This window comes from Cydia strobilella, chromosome 16, assembly GCF_947568885.1.
Source record: "Cydia strobilella chromosome 16, ilCydStro3.1, whole genome shotgun sequence".
NCBI lineage: Eukaryota > Metazoa > Arthropoda > Insecta > Lepidoptera > Tortricidae > Cydia > Cydia strobilella.
Genome location: NC_086056.1, coordinates 4,183,111 through 4,206,401, shown reverse-complemented (window position 1 = coordinate 4,206,401; position 23,291 = coordinate 4,183,111). Strand labels below are relative to the sequence as shown.

At 43.9% G+C, this 23,291-nt stretch overlaps 1 protein-coding gene across 1 annotated transcript; it reads right to left on the bottom strand.

Annotated features, from left to right (window-relative positions):
• Positions 1 to 533: 533 nt before the first annotated feature.
• LOC134748511 (fatty acid synthase-like) lies at positions 534 to 16,946 on the bottom strand. Its single transcript, XM_063683304.1, has 21 exons — positions 16,796 to 16,946; positions 15,545 to 16,311; positions 15,234 to 15,464; positions 14,200 to 14,827; positions 13,912 to 14,105; positions 13,446 to 13,674; positions 13,117 to 13,367; positions 12,786 to 13,013; positions 11,829 to 12,684; positions 11,133 to 11,230; positions 10,797 to 10,985; positions 8,597 to 8,998; positions 8,074 to 8,250; positions 7,187 to 7,923; positions 6,972 to 7,114; positions 6,501 to 6,621; positions 3,331 to 3,530; positions 2,531 to 2,938; positions 2,028 to 2,341; positions 1,096 to 1,488; positions 534 to 893 (listed from the first exon to the last, which is right to left on the bottom strand). Exons 1-21 carry the CDS (start codon positions 16,944 to 16,946, stop codon positions 534 to 536), a joined length of 7,077 nt encoding a protein of 2,358 aa, XP_063539374.1.
• Between the last annotated feature and the right edge of the window lie 6,345 nt (positions 16,947 to 23,291).

Genomic DNA, 23,291 nt, shown 5'->3' with positions numbered 1-23,291 from the left:
TAGGGTTCCGTATCCGTACCCAAAGGGTAAAAACGGGACCCTATTACTAAGACTCCGCTGTCCGTCTGTCACCAGGCTGTATCTCATGAACCGTGATAGTGAAAATATCGCAAAACAAGTAAATGTCATTTTTAAAATACAAAAAATCATTTGAAGCAAATAAAATTACATATGTGCCATTCTCAACCAAAAGGGTACTTATTGTCGATTGTCAATAAGGCGCTATTTCCATATAGCTTCAATTTGAAATCAACCTTATCGACAAGCGACGATGTGGTACCTTTTTGTTGAAAACGTCACATATATCATTACAAATTCAATTCCATGAACTCACTTATAGAGTACAGAGGGTTATCCAACAAAAGGTTTCTCAATTTACAATTATTTATTTATTATTTAGACAATTGAAATTTTCACTGATGATGTATTTCTGTTGCCGCTATAACAACAAATACTAAAAAGTACGGAACCCTCGGTGCGCGAGTCCGACTCGCACTTGGCCGGTTTTTATAATCTATACGGGACTACGGGTATTAGTATTGCGCAAGTAGCTCGGACACGTGATCCGCGATAGCGACAGCTGAGTCGCCGGTAAGGATTCTGTCGTGCGTGATGTCTTCCATCTTCCGCACATTCAACTCCTCGCATACAGCATTTAGCCCGTACTCCTCGCCCAACGACTTGTGGTAGCCTTTCGCTTTGAAGAGTGTGACTGGCGCCCGCAGACGCGACGAAGGTTTGTAGTGGCAGGCGATTGACAGCCTGCGATGTATCCTGGTCGCCGCAATACGTAGCGTATCCTTATCCGCGCGCACGCCGCGAGCGGTGATGATCTCCGATAAACGGCACACACGCGCCTCACCATCAGGGAGTCCCTCCAACTCGTTCGCCACCTGCCAAATGCACAATGCAATGCACATATAATTAATATATACTTAGCAAAAAAAGTTTAATAGAACCTCAGTAACGCTATGCAGTAAGTGAATAATAAGCCGTCGGCTGATAATAAGTGCGTCTACTACGTTTCGTATTATAGGTACGGTAGCGTAGAATTAGGTTGCTTATGGCAAAACTTTTACCATTTCATATACCCACCTCAGCCAAGTCGAGGCCGTAACATAATTTTGCCATATAAGCAAGCATGTCAGCGTCGTCTGGTTGCAGCAAGATCGATCGTTTCATTATGGCGTTAGTGGCATGCATGGCGACGAAAGCAGGTGAGCCATTAACGAGTACGAGGTGTGTTGCGCAACCATCTTGTTCCAGCTGCAGCGCCATCTCGAAGGCAACGCTGGAGCCGAAAGAGAAGCCAAGTAGAAAATATGGCGGCTGCGGCTGCGTGGCGCGTACTTGCTTCAAGTAGAAGCTTGCGAGAGCGACCATGTTGTCCAATGGAGCTGGTTTAGCGCACTGTAGCCCGTACACTGTGCCGCGCACGTTTGCCGCCACCCGGCGGAGAATGTTTACTGAGCCTTCGGTCGTATGTACCTGCCGACAGATATAACTGTTACCTCCTCAGCTCAACCTTTTATTTTATCGCTTTCCAATTCCAAATCCTGGGCTTGCTTAAGTATGTGGTTCCAGTTACTCGTAGTGTACCTAGTTAACTCTTATTGTAATTAGGTAATCTCATTTTTAACTTTATATAATTTTTGTTTTTCCTATGTACCACAACAATGTTTAAATGTAAAATGTATCCACGAATGCAGTATCGATACAAACCCGACAGGGTTTCACGGCACTTTTCTGTCTGATGTAATGTAAGATTTTAATATAGAATAAATAAAAAATAAAAAAAAGTACTAAATTCTGGAAGCCATCACTGTTGTCGTTTGACAACCCAACGTGTCTGTACTGTATTCGTGAGAGTATATTAAACAAGTTGACTGCTGATGTTTGTATGGAATAGGCAGGTTGGAATAATAATGCATCTCATAAGTGAATTTAACAAGTTTTAGGTACATTTTTTTTATGTATCCATCCTCATAGATATACTACGAATGATTAAAATACCTACGAAATCTTACCATAAATACCGGCCTGTCATTTGGACTAATTCCTGGCTGCGACTGAAGTTTGACGAGCACTCGCTTGGGTATAAGCTCTATAGAGCCTAATTCCAGCGAGTTCTCAGGTTTAGACGGGTTTACAAAGTCAGAGGGCGCGGTTGCATCGGCCATAGTGCGGAGCTTGCCGAACGTAAACGTGCGAACTTGTTGCACGCTGACCACAACGCCGTGGTTTCGTTCTAACGTCTGTTTAATCTCCGTTCCCATCAGTGAGTCCATCCCCAATTCGACTAAAGTCGCCGTTTCCGACACTTTATTAATGTCTCTGATGCCTGCGGACGAAAAAACCTAAACCTTTATCTTTGAAACTAATCGTGGATAGAACTTAAATTTGTGCTTAGTTTTTGGGCTCCACTCTAAATGATTAAAATCAAGGTAAATTTATCTCACGCTTGGAGCAAAATTGAATTACGCACTTAAGCAAAATTCTTGTTTGAGTTGAATTGAAATAAAAAAAGTACCCATTATAGCGGCAACGGCATGCACGAGGTCCTGCGCCTGCGTTGGTTTGTCCTGCGCGCGCAGTTCATCGGCCAGCACCATGGACGAGACTACGGCGTGCGGCAGCGCCAGCAACGCTTCTAATGTCTGTAGACACGAGGCGATGCGCTGCGGCACGGTACCGCCTACCTCCAAGATGTGCGGCATGGTCGTCATGACCCCCACGTCGCCCACAGCGCCCCACTGCACGGCTAACCCCGGCAGCCCGTCCGCGCGCCGCTGTTCGCACAGCCGCTCCATGGCGCTGTTCGCGAGCCCGTAGTTGCTCTGGCCCGCGAGGCCGCGCCCGCTAGTCACCGATGAAAATGCCACAAAATGCTCCAACTCGGGTGCCAGCTCTCGCGACGCCATGTCCAACGCACGTGTCGCTGTAAGTAGATTATTTATACAAGCTGCCATGGCGAATTAGCAAGGAGACCTGGGTCCAAGCTCGATTATCGAGGTGGACGCTCAAGATGGACGAAGGAGTAGTCTGGTACTATATAACCGACAAATACTCCACAAATACTATTTTTTTAACTTTCGATCCATAGAAAAATCACGAACATTGGTCCAGTTGGTTACATGTAACAATTTATGCACATTAAGTTAAAAAATATTAAAATTGCTTCTAAAAATGCGCAATTTCAGTTTCGAGGAAACTCATCGATTACTTTCATGAGCACGCACATCAATCTCGCTCACGCTCAGTGAGACCATGAACTTCCCGTAGGTTCATGGTCCTTAAAGGGTTATAGTACTGCCATATCGTGATACAAACCATAAATCTTGGGCTTGACGACGGCCTCGAAGGATTCCGGGGACTGATTCTCGAGGAAGGCGTCCCGCAGTACCAGGGCGAGGTTGAAGATCCCGCCGATGGGCGCGGCCGCGGCCGCCGCCTGCAGGAGCGCGCGCGCTCCCGCCGCCGCCGTCGCGTCCTCCGATGACACAACTACGTGCACGCCCTCAGAACGCCATCTACAACAAGAGATAGAGATAAAGATCTTTTTAATACAGTTGCTCAAAAAGTGGTACTTTTTGTGGCTGCGTAGCGTGTGAGAAGCTCAATTTCTCGAACTAGTGCTTTTTACTTTTTAGTTCCAAACTATACTTTCGAAACGCAGTTAACATTGAATTTAGCGCGGAGCAGGTACCAGGGCCTCATGAGTTATGAGGAGGTGTCGTTGACCAACCCGCGCCGGGCCCGCGGCGGCCGCGGCCGGGGCGCGCACGAGTATGAAGGTATCGCGGGCTGCGGCAGCTCGCGTATCGCGGGCTGTATAGGTACTTTTGGTTTTGGTTTGGTTTGGTGGTATGATTCTACTAATGATTTTATTTATTTATTACGAGCCTATTGTGTCCCACTGCTGGGCAAAGGCCTCCCCCTTCTTCTTCCACTCCTCCCGGTTTTGAGCTACATCTGGCCAGTCGCTCAAAAAGGAGTCCAAGTTATCCCGCCATCGCCGACGAGGTCTGCCGGATCCCCGGTTTGACTCATGGGGCACCCACTCTGTGGTTATTTTGGCCCACAAGTCATTCGGCATGCGGCAGACATGACCAGCCCAGTCCCACTTTAACTTGTCCGCTTTCCGAGCTACATCTATTATTTGGGTTTTAGAGCGCAGCGTGGTGTTCCGGATGCGATCCCCGAGTTTCACACCTAATATGCTGCGCTCCATACCTCTCTGACAAACCCCGAGTTTGGACTTCTGAGCTTCCGTCAGAGACCAAGTCTGAGCACCGTAGGTGAGGACTGGAAGTATGCACATGTCCATGAGCCTACGTTTGAGTGATAGAGGTAGGTCTCCCTTCATGAGGTGTTTCATGGACCAATAGCTCAATACCAATAGTTTCAGTTTCAGCTCGTGGCAAGATACCTCGGTACTAGTGGTAAAAAGACATTCTTTTCACACTAGTTGTAAAATGTACTATTACAGTACATATGGTGCTACTTTCTCGCACTAGTGCGTAAAAGAGCACTTTTCGGGCATATGTCGAAAGTTTAAAGGGCCATATGTACTGTAAAACATTGTACGATACACGTGCGAAAAGGTAATTGCGACGGAGGAGGAGGAGGAGTTGCGACTTGTGTCGATTTAAAACACTCCCTGCGGTCGAGTTTTAATTTATCGCCACTCGTTTCAAATGTCCTCTTTTCCGCACTTGTATCGTAAATAACTATTTCCCCTCACTAGCTCGGAAAGTTGACTTTTATCCTTCAAAACAAGCAGGGAAAAACGCGTTTTATCCACTAGTGGGGAAAATAATTTGACCTTGGACGGAGCGTGTTTAAGTAGCTTGACAGATAACAAAACGTAAAACGCTCATGATAATGGTTCGTTCGATATTAAATATCATTAAATAAATGGTTTGAGAATCTAATAAAAAATACCAAATTTAGCTTTATTTAATGATTTTAAGTCATAAACCTTAAAATTCCATAAGAAACGTTTGTTTTTTTATAATGATGTTAAATATAATTCTGAAAGCACAAGTTGAGTCGATGAAATTTCAAAACGCATCGTTGACATTTTATACGTCAAAAATGTCAACATTGTCAACAAGTTTTTTACTTAAAAACTTTTCTCACCGACTCGCGTAAAAATACACAACTTCCAGAGTTTTCTGTTATAATATCGTAAAAAAATGAGTGATTCCAGTGATGAAGATGATCTAACGCCTGTGGATGTTGCACTTTCCTCGCTATAGTGAGGGGAAAAGTTTTGTGTTACACACGGGCGCAAATATATTTTACTTGCTCGTGTTTCAATTCCACACTCGCGGGTAAAATACAACTTTGCACCCATGTATAACAAATAACTATTTCCATTTCTCATGCTGTGAAAGAGGGTCATTATTGTTCTAAAAGGTGTGCAGAAAATGATACGTTACTGTAATAGAGCATTTTACGTTTCAAGTACGATTTTTTAATTTTTTTACGATAAGCAATTGAAATTTTAGTTTAATTGGATTTGTTAAACAAATTCCATTCTAATATTTAACTCCGCATTTCATAAATAACGATACTTTTGCCTAAATTATTAATTGAAAGTACCCTCAAGAAATACTATAAAAATGTATACTTAGTCATGTTTCCCACATGTGTGTGTTGTGTTTTCTTAGTCGTGTTACACATGCATTTTACTTTCTTCGTATTCGAAATGAAAAGTAGTGTTTAACTCGGGTGAAAGGCATCATTTCAGCCTCGGACTGTTGACGCTCTCACTGCGTTCAAGCGCCAAACTACTACTGGAATTCAGAAAATGCATATTTGCGAACAGGAAGAATCGCTACTGTACACAAGTAATGACTGCACAGTAGCGAATGTGGTGAAATACTATTGTGTAGAATTCAGAATGTGCAGATTTGCGAACAGGAAGAATCGCTACTGTACACAAATAATGACTGTGCACAATAGCGAATGTGGTGAAATACTATTGTGTAGAATTCAGAATGTGCAGATTTGCGAACAGGAAGAATCGCTACCGTACACAAATTGACACAAATAATGACTGTGCACAGTAGCTAATGTGGTGAAATACTATTGTGTCGAATTCAGATTGTGCAGAAATGCAGAATTGCGAATAGGAAGAAACGATATTGGCATGAACGTCGAATAATCCATTCATGTAGGCCTAGCAACAAGCACTTCAAATTATATTTGCTCGATATTTCATTTGCCGAATTTTCATTTGATCGAACGCATTTTTTTCATAAACCATTAAATTTTCCAAACTTTTGAAAAAGGCATCCTGTAGAAACCATTGGGTTAGGTCAGGTTAGATTGGTGACCCCGTTAAAAATTCAACGGTCTTTTAGAAAAATCGCATTCGGTCAAATGAAAATACTTGCAACGCCTATTTTTACCTCTGAACCTACTTCACCTTTAGCAAGTTAATTCAAACTGTATACCTACTTATTTGAATTAAGGGTCGGAGCGTGACTTACTTGTAGATGCACAACGCTTGATATCCTGTGCGTACGCCGCTACGCGAATTAAGAACGAGTGTGCGCGCGCCACGGCGTACGAGCCACTTGCCGAGTTCCAGACCGAACCCGCCAAGCCCGCCTGCAACATGTATGAGACGACGAATTATAGAAGTGATGCGTGGGAAAGACAGTACAACACCTACAGGGTAAATGTTACGCCCTCGCCAGACAGAGAATTAACACTGGCACAGAGTACCTGGCTCCAAAGGAATCTAAAGCGCTGCCCTTGAGCTCCATCATTCGACACATGTTGATGATCGAATCGAACAAGCACGAAGTGTATTTGCAAGGGCCCCTAAATCTCTAACATGGTAAGATGGCTAATATAATCTAGAATAGTTAATTGCTATAACATATAGCATGACGTTTTCGGGCCAAATTGCGGAAATCGTTACGATACCAACACCCACTAGCAGTAGTGGTACTGACCGACGAGCACATAGCTCTTGCCAGGGTTCATGTAGGTGCGCGGCATCGCGGACAGCAGTTTCGCAGGCGCCAGTTCGCTGTTCACCTCCTCCGAGCGCACGCGGATCAACACTTTGCCGACGTGTTTTTCCGTGTTCATGTACCTGCGAGGCAAACATTAATTAAAAAGGGTTGGGTGGGTCCGTAATCATATATCGTTGCTTGTTTGAATATACCTGAAGGCTTGCTCGATTTGGGTGTCATCATAAACGGTGGAAGGCAGCGGCCGCACAGCTCCGGCGGCAATGCCGTCAGCCACGCAGCGCACCACCTCCGCCTTCTCGGGGTGATCACGGCCAAACAATGCGTCTAGTAATACGCAGTGTACTGTAGTGTTGTTTTGCAGCATGGCCATACCGAGCGCCGTGTTGGAGCTCAGGTCCACCTTGCCAATTTCGAGAAAGCGTCCGCCCTCCCCGAGGCATCGGAGCGACGCCTGCAGCTGGTCGCCCGCGAGTGAGTTGAGCACGAGGTCGACGCCCCGACCTTGCGTGTGATGTAGCACAAGCTGCTCGAACGAGCAGTCGCGAGAGTCTCCGATGTTGGCATCCGACAGGTGCGGGAAACGCTGCCGCAGGAAGGCGCGCTTGTCGGGCGAGTCCACGGCGGTGAAGACGGTGCAGCCGGCGTAAAGCGCGATTTCGATGGCCGCCAGCCCCACTCCGCCTACACCCGCGTGCACCAGTACAGCCTCGCCGCGCTGCATGTGACCGCGCACTACCAGCGCGTAGTATGCCGTCGCATACGCTACCGGCACGGTGGCTGCCTCCTTCAGCGACCAGTGTTTCGGCACGTCCCACATAAAGTTCACGTCAGGCACTACGGAGCTCGCCAAACCTCGGACAACTACGCCCATGACGCGCTTGCCAGTAGACAAGCGGCCACTGAACTCCGAGCCGAGGATACAACTTTGCTGCAAAGACAATTATTGTCGTAAGTCAAGGTATATATGGTGGAAGTGGACAGGACAACACAACACAAACTGGACAACAACACTGGTACTGGAGAACAACATTAAAAATATACAAAAGGGGCATGTAACTATGAAATTCACCTTTTCAACCAGCGTCCCCTTTATTGCTACGGGCGATAGCTTGCCGGAAGCGATCATGATGTCGCGGAAGTTGAGCGCCGAGTAATATATGCGACAAGGGTCGGTTGCGTGTCGCAGGTCGCTCTCGATCCAGCGCAGCGCCGACAGGTCGCCGCGCGTCAGTGTATCCACGTACGCGTGCTCCACCTATAGATGTACTTGTCGTAAGTATTTGAATACAAGCTATTAATTTTTATTTTATTTATTAAGAAACAAACAGTCTCGTATATGTAACATTAGGTACAAGGGTAGTTAGTAATATTGTAGACTTACAGTTTCCTTAATTAAATGTATGTAAACCTAAACATTAAAGCATTTGATTTGAAAGTATCTAATATCTATATGAGTTATCGATTTCAATCGTTAAGTAAGTAATTAAGTTCTACTTTGACAGTTAGTCAGAAAATAAATTATAGATGACCCCCAATAACTAAATTTAAAAGTAGCTCGATAAAGGAAAGGTTTGAAATCTTAGATAAAATTTTGGCCATACCTGTACCCGGAGGTCGGCAATACCGTCCAGCGGCAGATGACGACAAGTGGCCCAGACGGTATCGCGCAGCACGTTGAAGGCTAGGTCACGTCGTACTTGCTCATTGTACGCCGGCGAGTCAGGGTCAAACGCGTCCGCTCCAGGCAAGTAGTAAACACGGAGTCGGTCGCCGCCGGGTTCGCGCCTCAAGCACTTGCCCAGGCCCAGCACGCCGGAGCCGGGCGCGCGTGACCACAAATACACGCGCATGTCCTCGGTTTCGGCGCGCTTCATGGCATCCTGCAGTGGCTTTAGCCAGTCGAAGTCGTCATCGCGAACCTCTAGCACCACTCTAGTCGTCGGCACGGCCGGAGTGCGTCGTAGCAGCACGTACTCGCGCGACCCGGCGTGCACTCGTGATACCTGCGCGACATGATACATTAATAGGGGACTGGCTACACGGTTTCAAAATTCAAACATATTTATTGCTCATAGTATTACAGGAATACAGACCCTGTAAGGGCACAGCAATTTATTTTTATACATACTTATATTTAAAATTGTATAATGATATACCGTATGATATAAGGGAATGTAAGTCATTTAGGATGTTTAAGCGTAAAATAAAAATGTTTCTGTTAGACAAAGTTAAATTGAAGTTACCGTAAACACTAAGATGTACCTAAGTAGGCTATGTTTAACTTAGTATGTAATTAGATAAGACTACCCACCTGTTTTAAGGGAGTCCCCTCTGCCAACAAACTGTCATGCAGTTTGGCAGAAGAAATTAATGTAAGATAGGGTTTATCTCGTCTGAATAAATGATTTATTTATTTATTTTTATTTTTATTTTAAAATTAATTGCAAAAAAAACTAACATTCTACTTTTTTCGGGAAGTATCATCGAAAAACTCCTGCAGAGAGTTATAACTTTTATCTAATAAGTATTTATTTAAGGTGGTTTCAAATGATTTGGGGGTTTCTATTGATTTTATTGCTTGTGGAATTTTGTTACTTATATATATATATTAATGTACATCATGTGAGGTCCTGAGTGATATAACTTTAGGTTGGATGAGGATATCGCGGATGTTATTCTGTCGCAGGTTTAGCGGCTTTGTGTGTCGTTCTTTGGCTTGTAAGAAAAAACGGCTATGGGCTTTTGCAAACATACATACTTCAAAGATTTATAAGCAGGCATGTGTCAAGATTCTTTGTAATAGGAACGGCAGCTCTGCATTTGTTTTATATTTGCTATAGCCTAATAATTTACACCTTTTTTACTACAATAAACAGACTGTTTACAATTGTACTGTTGCCCCAAAGCAATATGCCGTAGCGGAACAAGGAATGGGCATAAGCATGGTGCAGCTTTTTTGATTTTGTTACTATAATATTTTTAGTATTTTTTCATATCGCTTATAATAGTCATTTAGAATAGGATTGTTAGTTTTAGACATTAAAAGTTTTAGAAGTCGCTTATTTTTACAAGAATTTTTGACAATAAGGATTACTGGACAAGCTCGACCGAGTATTGAACAACTGTATTAGGTTCATTTATGGCCTTCGCTTGTATGACCACGTAACCGCCTTTCGCCGACAACTCAACTGGCTTCGCATTCGTGAGCGCAGAAGTCTCAAAATTTTATGCACCCTGTTCTCCATTCTTTTTGACCCAGTGGCGCCAGAATACTTGCGATCTAAATTTAAATTTGTAACTGCTCGACCAGGATGCGAACTTCGCACCGCTCGTAAACTTATTTTAGCTATCCCGCACCACCGCTCTGGTGCTACGACCAATTCATTCACCGTGCAAGCCACCCGTCTCTGGAATGATTTGCCTCTCAGCATACGACAAGCCGAGACTAAGTTGACGTTCAAGCGCAAGCTGCGCAAGTATCTATTTGAAAAGTCTCACGATTAAGTATCTGCATAGTAAAGTTAGTAGCAGGTACATATATATATATATATACATATTTATTTATATTTATATATTTATTGTTGTACCTATATATTTATTTTATCTACATATTACATTTATATTTGTGTCTATTAAAGCATTTAGTTTTAGTGTTCTTTACATACCCCGCACCAACTATGTTTCTCTGTTTGGCCTAAAGGTTGACTGGTAGAGAATGCCGTGTAGCATTAAGTCTGCCTTTTGTCACTGTATATTCTTACTGTGCAATAAAGTAAAAAAAAAAATGTAGTGAAAGAGCACCAGGGAAAGGCCAGCGGCGGCGACCAGCGCTTGTTGTGCAGGGTAGTCGAGCGAGTGCTTGGCCTCATCCAGAAGCAGGAAGTGGCAGCTCGCGGCGACCGGGCCCAGCACGGTCCCGTGTCGCTTCAATACGTCAGCACCCAGCACCAAGTGGCTTTTCTCTAGGCCCACCGCATCCCTTTTCGACAGCTGAAATGATTTTGCACATATAGAATACTACGTTATGTTTGATATAAAATCTTGTTAATGTTTGAGAAGACAAGTGACAATCGTTACAGAAAAGTCAAACGAAACTTATATCTTTACTTTTGAAATCTTTGGAAAATCGATAAGTACCTTGACTCGCAGCGGGTCCATGGCGGCGGCGTACTGCGGCGCGTCGGCGCCGGCCGCCAGCGTGGCGCTCACGCGCAGACCTGGCTGAACCTCCAGTACTGCGCAAATATGGAAACAATGGAAATGCATAAATATTAGGGGCGTCCATTAATTGCGTGAGGTGTATTTGAGGATTTTTGACCATCCCGCCCTTCTTGTGAGATGCCGCGAGATTTCCCTTGATCCTCTCCCCCCATCCCTAATTTAACGTGAGATCTTTCAAAATCTTTGTATTTTGAATATTAAATAAACAATATAATTTTATTTTTGTTCATAGTACTTATTTAGACGGTTGACACAAATATGTTGCCGTATTTTAATCTAGACACATATTTACATTTAATTTCATTTTGTAACTTAATAATGTACTTAACTGCGAGTTACATGATTTTTTGCCAGAAAAAAATTCTTGATATTTGCAGATATTTGCACTTAAAAAATGTTGTACTTAACCATTTTTGCACAAAAACTAAAAATATTGCTTCTAAAAATGTGCAATATTATGTTTGATCTAACTCATCGATTACTTTTTTTGTTAACTTACAAAAAAATAAATCAAAAACACGAGTGTGCAGAACGCATCCTAAGTGACGTCACTAAACGGTAATGTAACTAAAAGATATACCTAATATACGAGTAGCATCTGATTTTTAATACCTTGTAAAGCGTGCGGCAGCAGCAGTGCGTCCACGGGTCGCTGCAGCGCCAGCTCCGTTAGCTCGAGTTGCTGCAGTCCGCAGTTCTCTATCACCAATTGTATTGTGGCAGTGAGCGCATGTCTTTTGGAGAGCTCCTCGTTCCCGTCATCGAAACGCGCACCGATGTAGGGTACAAATGCATGTCTTTCGAGCTTGGGAGGGGCTTGAATATTTGTACGACGTGGCACTAATAACGTGCTGAAACCTCTGAACTCTACACCACCAGCAACAATGGCATCAATTGTCGGGTAACGCTTAACAGGCACAGTACTGGCCTCTGCAGTCGCCACCGCCTCGCGATGCGCAACAGGATCAATGACTACACGCTGTATACGTGACGCCAAATGCAAGTCACGCGTGCACGCGCCAATAAAAGACATTTGCAGTACCGTGTCCATAAACGAAATCCAGTTGCCTTCCCATTTGAGCAAGCCGCGTGTGCCGCGTGCGTTCGAATACTTAATCCCGCGGAACACGCTCTTGTAGTTGTAACCGTGGAGGCGAAATTCTTTATAAATGTCTTCAGAGTCAAAATCTGGTGAATCGTTTTGCTTTTCTTCAGCCTGGGCCAGCGCGGCTGTAGTCAGGCGTTCGGCGGCGGGGTCGGCGGTGAGTCTCGCCGTGCCCGTGGCCACCACGTCCCCGCCCTCGCAGACCTGAAATTCCCCCGTGCCATCCAGCAGCGAGACAAGGAATCGCAATGGCGCTTCGCGTGACAAGATGGTAGAGCGATGGAAATTCACATTTTCGAATACCACCGCCGCCTGCTCCATATCTAGATTCTTCATCTTTGCCACCGTACGCCAAACCAATGTCTGTTTCAAACAAATAAAAAATATCAGTCAATCTTCTACCAGTTTAGATTCACTTAAACACTCTTATTTAGTAGTACTTAAACAGGTGGGCCAAAACTCACAAGATATCCGGCGGTGGGGAATATAATCCGACCATCGACGTTATGTCCAGCAAGAAATGCGTCGTCGGGCTTGTTGAGGTCGCACTCAATGATATTCTCCCCAGAGCGGGCGGGGGTCTTGAAGTCGACGATGCACCACTCGGCGGAGTGGTCCCAGCCGATATGCGCCGCGAGCCCGGGCGTGCCGCGCGACACCGGCCAGCACACAGGCGGGTATAAACGCGATACCTTACAACGTAAAAAAATCGTTATTTTACTTTAATATTGATATAAGTACAATTTCAGCCAAAACGTTGTCTACAGTGTCGAAAAGAATTCAAGCTTCTGTTACCTGAGGTTGCGCGCCGGCGGCATAGGCTTTGCCCACGGCGACCAGCAGATGGAGCAGCGTGTCCGGGGCGTCGCGACGTACGAGTGGCACGTGCGCGGCGCCGGGCAGCGCGCGCTTAAGCACTGCCTGCAGCAACGCATGCGGCGCCACCTCCACTACCAGCGCGTGTTTCGGCACCATAGCTAGCACGCCGGCGAACCGCACCGGCGACACTAGGTTGTTCACGTGGTATGCTGCGTCACTCAGCCGAGCTGTAAACCGGTCCGAGGTCAGTCGTCACTCTCTAATTTGTGGTCTGGCACATGCGGTAGGTATATTTAGACACTCACCTAAATTTGAGTTCCACTGGTCCGGTGGTATAGATGAGGAAAGCCAGCGGGTGCTGCGCGGCTTCGGATTAGGGATTACTTGCTGAAGGCGGTCGCGCAACAGCGACGCGGCACCCGCGATGCACTTGCTGTGAAATGCCACGCCTGAAGAGTTGACCATCCGTACAAACACGCCGTCAGCGGACAACTGCTCTATGAATCTCTCCATAGACGCTAATGGACCGGAGATCTGTTGCAAATATATTCTTATGTAATACTTTAATTAAACACTATTAATGTCACAGTAGGTACAGTATTCAATAAGACTCCTACAAGATGATTTAAAGACAAAATCACAGAGAACCATTAAGGCCAGCGCACTATCGATCGTTATGAAAACCCTTTGTCCAGTACCGGACGTCTTTTAGCCCGGCTATTGGTCAATTCAACGATTATTAAAATAACGTGATTTGTCGTTCGTGCTCACCGTAACACTGTCAAGGGAGTTGTGGCAAGCGAGCTCGATGTCTGCGGGGCAGCGGCGCGCGGCCTCCTCCCAGGACAGCCCGACGGCGGCCATGGCACCCGGCACCGGCGCCGCATCCAGCGTGCAGCGCCCGCGCCAGTACGCGCACAGCACCGTCTGTTCAGCCGTCAGCGTCCCATCCGCGTACGCACAAGCTGTTTATACAGATAAATGGAAGTCAACGGGATCAAGTCACAAAGTTAAGTGTATAAAATTTACAATAATTAACTTTGTGAGCAAGGAACTGACCAACTTCGCCAACGGAATGCCCAATGATGCCATCAGGTTGTACGCCAAGTTCACGCAGCACGTCGACCATAGCCACCTGCACGGCGGCGATGGACACGAAGCAATAGATAAGGTTGCGGAGTTCGTCCTCCGATGCCTCAGCGATCACGTACGTCAGGTCCACGCCGTACGGCTCTAGCGCTTTAGCCGAGCGCGCGATACTCGTTGCGAATGTCGGCAACCGTAATAGCTCTCGCGCCATGCCGGCCCATTGCGAGCCTATGCCGCTGAACGCGAACCAGACCGGCCGCTGTTCACCTTCGTTTTCAAGCACCTCAAGTACAGGCCCCGCCTGGTCTAACACGGCGTACCCGCGGCGCGGGTGGCCAGCGATGGTGCGTGCATGCACGGCGTCTATTAAAGCGTGTAGTTCTGCGTCGCGTGGATGATCCACCGCTAGCCGGAGTAGTTTCTCTACGGCTTCGTCGGTGCGGCCCGAGGCCAGCACGAGGCGCGGTACCGGGTACTCCGCGGGCAGGGGCCGCCCCCCGTGCCCTCCTTCTAGGATCACATTCGCGTTGGCGCCGCCAAACCCGAAAGAGTTCACTGCCACCAGTCCGCCTTGCCACGTTGTGTTTTTGTCAACCACCTGCATCACATGGAGGATTCAATAGCATATTTTTATATTGCTCATATACTACACGTATCATAGAATACTCATGAACAAAAGAAATACCTAAGTATGCTTCTTTTTACGATCCGACTTAGTCAAAAATTCATACCTCGAGAGCAAAAGTTCCCGGTCTAGCATTTACTTTAATAAATATGTATCTTGAAAACGAATAAAGCTGGCGTATTGTAATAAATTGATCCTTATATTAGTGTTTAATAATCCTTAATTATACGTACAAAACTTATTGATTGACGTAAACTAATGGCATGAAAACAAAAAAACAAAATGATCGTTTTAATTAATTTACTCCCAATTAACTAATGATTTCAATTACCTTTAACCTAGACTAAGATATCATTCATTCATAATAATTATAATATACCTTAATGCGGCCATCACTGAGTGCGGGGATGCCGGTGTTGGGGCTGTTGTAGTGCAGGTTCCCGGGGATGACGCCACGCTCCATTGCCAACACCATCTTGGCGACGGAGCACAGCCCGGAGGCCGGCTCCGCGTGCCCCATGTTGGACTTGACCGCGCCTATTAATAGCGGCTTCTCCCGGTCCTTACAATAAAGCTCCGCAATTGCGTTAACCTCCTCTAGATCGCCCACCTGAAATGTATTATCAGAATAACTAAACGCCTATTACGAGGTAATAATGTAGTACTGGAGTGAAGTCATCCTATTCTCACCTTGGTACCGGTGCCGTGCGTTTCCACATACACGATATCATGCGGGTGCAGGCCGGCGTCTTCAAGGGTCTCTTGCGCGATGCGGCGCTGCATGGCGCCGGCGGGATAGGAAATGCCTTGCGGCTTGTAGCCGTCATTGTTGACGCCCGCACCGCGCACCGTGCAGTACACACGGCGCGCGTCGCGACGGCGCTGCAACATCACGGCCACCACCGCCTCGGAACGTACGTAGCCCTGCCCGCTTTCATCAAAAGAGGCACAACGACCATCCGGTGAGAGCATGGTCAACCGAAGGAAGTGTAATGACGTTGCCGGGTCGAGGCAAATGTTTATGCCAGCGACTATCGCGGCGTCACAACGGCCCGTCTGAACGTCGTGCACGGCCTGTGCCAGTGCGTACATAGAGCTAGAACAGGCAGCATCTATACCAACCGACGGCCCTTTCAGGTCGAAGGCATAGGAAACTCGGTTGGGGAACATAGCGCTGGCACCGCCAGTCATAGCGTAGCCGTTGATCTTGTCAAAGTCAATGCACCATGTGCTTAAAGTTTCCGAGCGGCTGATACCGACGTAAACGCCCGTGCGCGTGCCGCGCAGCTCGGCGGGGCAGAGCCCTGCATCCACTATGGTCTCGTGGGTCACCTCCAGGAGCAGCCGCAGTGTCGGGTCCATAAGATCAGCTTGTTTGTTGGATACGCCGAAGAACGCCGCGTCGAAGTGTGATAAGTCCTTTAGTTTTCCGCCCCGTTTTGGCAATCCATAGAGTCCTGAAACATTACGCTCGTGGATGCAACACTACAACTACCTAGAGTGAAATTTTATAGAAAAAAACACACTTCGGATCTCCCACTTTTCTCACGTGCCTAAATCTTTTTGGCGAGTTCGGAGTGGTTATTGTAATAAATAACAAAACTACCGTGGGACACTGACATGTTAATACATATATTAACCGGATCACTCACGTTTATAAAGTTGATGATTGCTTGACATGTTTCACTCCATAACGAGGATTATTTTCATAGAGCGGCCGCGTTGGTGGCCCGACGCAGGCTGCGGGTTGCAGCCCTCCGCGGCATGTCCGCGACCGCTTACTCGGCGCGCGGCGGCGGCAGGGGAGACGAGAAACTGCTCTCGTTTTCGCGCTCTATGAAAATGTTCCTCGTTATGGAGCGAAACATGTCGAGCTATCATAGACTTTATAAACGTGAGTGACCCGGTTTAATAATATATTAATATGTTCGGAGTGGTTACCTGGCGTCCACCGGCGGTCGTCGACGGTGACCATGTCGACGCCCGCGAAGAGATGCCGCGCGAATTCCTCTATGTCGCCGCTCTCCGGCAGCCGGCCTGACAGTCCTGTCAGCACAACTTCCGATGCGACGTCCTTAATCGCACTTGGCATCTTTTACGATCTGGAATATTTCTCAGTACAGAGTTAGCTTGGACTTTAATTTTAAATAGTACCTTACTCCGTGAGGTTCGGATATATTACTATAGTTACTATAGTCTCCATTTCAGCTTAGACTAAAAATGCATGTGTATGTATGTCTATCTGGCTACAGTACTACAGTAACGATCACGGAGAAAAGCCTCGAACAGACAGACATGGCGAAACTTTACTATAAGGGTTGAAACTATAAGTAATTAGAAATTCACCAGTAACGGTATTGGTAGCTCAGATGGCAGAGCACAGTACTAGTGGTCCAGGGGGTCCAGTGGTCGTGGGTTCAAGTCCCACCCAAGACAGTGAATTATTTCACTTTTAATTTATTTCAAGACGTTTCTGCTTGATACAAAATGAATTTACTATATTGTGGTAGGTATTTTGACATATACAAGGTGTTCACGAGGAACCCGAAAGATTTTAACCACGCTTTTCTAAGGCCAAAAGAAGGAAAAAATGTAATAAGAGTTTAGGTCAGTCGCAAAAATATTTTTTTGTTTTGTTTTTTCGATTTTTTCAATGTACATGAAAAGTAAATTTAAACTTGTCACTTAATCGACTTTAACTTTTTTTTCGTAAAACCTAGTTGCCTTTTGCACTATGTAACAATAAAAACTTGTTTTTTTTTATTGGTATTAACTGAAACTAGGTGAATTACAGAAAAGTTTATAGAACATTGTAGTCTTTAAACATGATCAGGAATACGCTGTTAAAATTATTCGGTTTCCTCATGTTTACACCCTTTAAATGGCCCCAGAAAATTAATGATAAAATAGCGTTACTTCGTTGAGTTTGGGTTTATTAAAATCGTCTCAAAAAGTAGTAGATGACTGTAGAAAAAACGTAGGTACAGTCGGCGAAAAAAGTTTCAATGTTATGCTACTAATGTAATTTAATTATTGTTTATTTGTTTAATTTATTTGGGGAATCAACAGCAATAGAAAAAGTAATACATAGCATAGTGAACAGAAAACATAGCTAATAACAGATGTCCACAAAAGTACAATTAACATGCAATAACTAAGTGGAAAAAAGAGAATACAAAAAAAAGAAGGGAGTAAAAAAGCATTTTATACAAACCAGATATAGCTTGCATAACGCATACCACAATAATAGGGTATTTGACTACTAGTCAAATCAGTTTCATTTTTCGAACTGTCAAATCGATTTTCTTACTATGGAATTTATATGAAACACTAGCATGTGACGTCACAATCAAATTACCTACTCTTTATAGTTTTATACGGGTTTTAAAATAAAAATTGTGTCTAAAAATAACAGCTGTGTACGTTCCTCTATTAATCTTCTGGTGCTTTATTTCATGCATGGTGTAAAATAATTTATTTTAAATACAGTCAAATACTATACATACCTTATTTTCAGAACAGGCCGATAATGTCAAAACTTACAATAAATATAATTCAAAATACACAACTAACTCTAAATTAAAGAACTCAAATCTCATTAAAAATAATATAAGTATTTTTTTTTAATTCTTAATTCATAATAGTTTGATACTATACCAGTTTTTTTTTAATAATTGTGAGAGATTTGCAAACAACAAGACTTATATACCTAGTAACTTGATAAAGTGTAGATAGATTGATAAAGAGTGATTCAGTAAAACAGTAGCATTGAATTATCTGGTATATTTTTTTATCTTTTGCTAATTAAGAGGCAGTTTATTTTTTAGTAATCTGTATATATATTGCTCAAAGGTTGACTGGAAGAGATCCCTTACAGCAGTGTTTTTCAAACTACGGTGCCACGGCCCTTTATGATCATTAAAATTCTTTCGCGACCCCAACACTGTTTCAAAAAACCTTGTTTAAAAAATCTGGAACGCACCTTTCTATTATTCAGTCAGTTACATAACTTACATATGCGTTTTGGTACGCATACGCATACCAATTTTTGACTGGCTTCAAGATTTCAAAAGGAGGTTCTCAAATTCAGTTGTTTTTTTAATTTAAAATTTTGAAGTTTTTTTTTATTGAAAGGCTAGCTATAATGTAATCCGGCGGATTATACGATCCCACCAAAAACATTTCATGTAAAGTGATGCCAAGACTAGGCGCATAAAGCTTTTAGACTAAAAAGCTATCAGATCCCGTAGTAGGTACCAAGACTTACTCTGTAAGTCCTAACTTTATAAGCTCTAACTGTATAAAGCCAACATCTTGGTCAAACGTACAGTACGGCTTGGCCGTTTCGTTGCTGTCAAATGGACAAATTGGACAATCCCTTAATGACACTCAGAATTTGAAAGACTTGTGTTAGGTACTACTTTTTACAACAAGTCCACCGAGGGAGGGTTTATGGGCTTCGGGTCAACATGTTAGAGGTTGATACCCACAATTTCATCAAGAGTCCGGGTAAGGAACTGTGATTTAATATGGAAAAGTGTAGTTTTTTTCCTTTGTCTTTGTGCATACGTGGCAATAATGACCATGGGTCAAATTTAATAGTTTTCTCATGAGTAGTAGAGTAATGTAGGAGTTTTAATTATTGTCTGGTCTGTTTTCGTGGAAGATGAAATCGAGGTGCACATGGCCATGCAATTTTGCCAACATGTGCTTCAATGTGTAATTTTGTTTGTAGCTTGAAAGCCGGTCCTTCCCCACGGGATCCTTTCTTACGCCCCTGCACACCTGGCTTTGTCTTCTGGAACGTGCTAGTGCAGCCTGCTCTTGCGGTATCGTCCTTGTGACTCCGTGCTGTTCATCGCGACTGTGGCGTACCAGTAGAACGGCTGGCTGGATACACAACGACGGTCTCGCTTCGTATCGTCGCGACTCCTGCCGTCTGCTGCGCGCCGCTGGGATGGCACGTGGCCACAGTTCTGCTGCCTCTGTAGCAACACGTGTCTCAGGTGTGGTCAACTCTAATTTCTCTTAGTGATCTTTTAAGACTTAATTAACCTAGCAAGGAACACATAATAGTGGCCTCTTAGATTTGATTTCAAGTGTGAAGTGTTAAGCGTAGAAACGGAACTTCATAGACTTTATCACGTTTAACGTTTCATTATAGCATAGTTCACTCTAGTATAATTACCATAAGTATGTAGATTCTGTATCAGGCCTACTGCCCGTCATCTATTTATTTAAGGATTGTAATTAAATGTGTAACTGAGCTCAACCAATAGTTTATTTCATCTCATATTAATCTTCCTTCTTTTGCACGCTTTATGTGTGCTGGCGCCCAGTCTTTCTTTAGCTTAACATACTTTATCTACTTGGAGACACCTTAGGAAACTGCCAGACGTGTATTGTGATAGCAGCGTCGAGGCCCACGACTCCGAGAGAACCTACATATAGTCCACAGCTTAATATACATGTTACACACTTACATTAAAAAAGTGACATTTGATGAAGCGGAACTGCTGCTGATGAATCCGAACGGAATTCTGCAACGACGCATAGTTTACGTTTGGCGATTAGTTCTCTTCGCTATGTTTGTTAAGCAAGTTAGATTTTGAAGCCACATTTTCGCCCAGAACAAAATAAAAACTAGAAAAAATTACCATGACTATTTCAAATACGATTTTTTAATAGGTACGTTGAGGTGGCTGATCTCAACTCGACTGAAAAAAATACTTTTGGAAATTGCAGGAAGGGAAGGATGCTGAAATTGAAGTTTGTATCCATCTCGATTGGTGCGTTCTGGGTTTAAAGAATGGCTAAATATCTTAATCTAGCAAAATAAGCCCTTAAAATTTTGATATCCTTGCTACTTCTTATTTATGCGAGCTGACATTTTCAACAAATGTAAATCAAACAAGCTCTTTCTGAATACAGACACTGAATATAATTAAATAAATTCAGTTTATGTACCTACCTAAAAATGATTTGTTGTAAGTACATTTACATCCTTTAAAATTTTAGGATTTACAAAAATCTAATCTTCTATCGAAGCTGAATTTCGCGACCCCCTTAATTTTGGATAAGTACACAGTTTGAAAAACACTGCCTTACAGGGTTATCCCTTAATTTATATTCGCCTTTGTACATTGTATCTTAACCTGTCTTGAAAATGAAAATGAAAATATTTTATTTCATTAATAAAAAGTTACATTACAAGGTAGTAGGTTGGGACTTCCTTTTAAGTATATTATACCTGTATCAGGAAGCCCCGCTCCTCCGTAGCAACAAGTAGTTTTTAGTTTAACAAAAGCAGAAAGAAAACTTAAGCTAATACAATTTTATCTACATTAAATGTGTGTGTGTGTGTGTGTGAGTGTGTGTGTGAGTGTGTATGTGTGTGTGTAGGTGTATGAGATCGTGTGAGTGCAGGTGGTGAGGTGATGTACTAATCGGCACTTCTTATATATAGGTACTGTAAAGCATAGAACTATATATCGTACTTTTCTTACACAATAGGTATTTTCTTATACAATAGGTACTGTAAAGTAAAATGTCATATTTTCTTACTTATTATATTAAAACTGATAAGTAGGTACTTTAGAGTTTAAGTTAATATCAACTTAATTTAATATATCAGAGCCTCTGTCTCCTCGTAGTTAAGTATTTTAAGCCACTCGGTTAATACTTTTTACATTTATATAGTTGTAAATTGTATATATTTAGTATTTTGTTTATTTTATTGTACACATATGCAGATTGCGCTCCAAATTGTCTCTTAGCAAATACAGATTTTGTAGTTGATATGGGGGCAATGTCTTATGTACAATAAAGTGTTTACATACATACATACATACATATAGACCTTTTTTCTGAGCCTATTTGAGTGTCCCACTGCTGGGTAGAGGCCTCTCCCGGTTCTTCATAACTCCCGATTTTGGGCTTTGGATTGGAACCTTTAGTTTGGACTTCTGATTTTCTGTAAGTGACCAAGATTGAGCGCCGTATAGGTTAGGACAGGCAGTATATACATGTCGACGAGTTTTCGCTTAAGTGACAGTGGAAGGTCATTAGCTCTTTTATGGACCTATAGCTCTGACAGAGGTTTTTCAATGGGAGATAAATTTGTGTCAAAATGGACTTACTCTGTTGTTTACGGTCTGACAAGAATGAGGTAAATAGTTCATGGGCAGTGATTTCGATTCCGTACATTTTTAACGTTTTCGACGCCGCGTCAAACTATGGATGACAGTCTCCATGGCGTCAAACACAAAAGCTGTCATCCAGACGCCACGTCACCGAAGTGTCAAAACTGAAATTGAACTTTATGCATACGCATGTAGGTCTATGTTGCTTTGTGGTCTATGACCGATTTTATATATATCTAATCGGTCATTGGCGTCCAAAAGGTTAATCTATTGAGCAGTAATTCGTGGCTAATGATGACAAATGCCTTTGACAATTTCCACAGTATTGCAATTTGCAATCTTATCCCTATCGTCTAATTCTCTAATGATATGCTTAATCTGATTACTTAATAATAATAATAATAAACCTGCAGGGCAGCTCGTGGCGAGCTGATGGGTAGTGACGACCCCACGGACCCGAGTGCTCCAGAGAGTCGGTCAGGGTCTCCGTCTCCGGCATGTCTTCGTCGGTCGGAGTGGACCCCAAGGGGACCCGCAGGACTCTCAGCTCTGGCTTGCCTTCATTGGCCGTCCAGAGGGGAGTCGTAAGAGCTATATGCTCCAGGGGTGGAAGTGAAAGGTGCATAAGACGCGAATTGGCACAGTGGCTGTTAACATCAGTCACTGGGTAGAAAGCGGCGCACACCTCTCGACACCCCTGAGCCGCTCACACCGGTGTTGCTCCTGGTCGTCTTCACGACGGCAGTTTCAGGGGCCCATCTAGTCAGCGGCAAAAGTCACCACCTGCCTCGATAACGTGTGTTAGCATTGTTATGGCAGGTGTCCGGACTTCTTTACAATAGCCCAGTCTCATTGTCCACCCAAACTTCAATCCATAGACCGGTATACTGTTCACTTTTTCTACAATAGTCACAATGCCTGTTGCGACCGGTTCATGGGTGTCTATTGTTGCACCTGTGAACGGGTTCCAGCAGGCGTTCTACATGACATTAAAGCTCTCCAAGGGGCCTCTACGTGTTGGATCTATATCCCCACGCAAGCCTATCAAAAGACCGGGATTCATAGGCCCATGTAATCCGAGGACAAATATAATAACAATAATAAGCCTCTTTATTTCCATAATGAGTAATCAATCCAGGTACATAATTATATTTAACATGCATAACATAATTATTACATTTACACATTAATTATTAAATTGTTGTCTTACCATGATTAACCTTGATTACTTAATATTCTCTTTATTTATCGGCGGACAGACAGACGGACAGACAGACAGACGGACAGAGAATTCT

Bases quoted from the DNA above. Each gene is read 5' to 3' on its own strand.
- LOC134748511 (XM_063683304.1), bottom strand. From the start codon at position 16,946: ATGCCAAGTGCGATTAAGGACGTCGCATCGGAAGTTGTGCTGACAGGA. The intron at 10,986-11,132 runs GTACTTATCGAT...AAATCATTTCAG, and splicing joins TGGACCCGCTGCGAGTCAAG to CTGTCGAAAAGGGATGCGGT. The intron at 7,115-7,186 runs GTATATTCAAAC...TTTGCCTCGCAG, and splicing joins CAAATCGAGCAAGCCTTCAG to GTACATGAACACGGAAAAAC.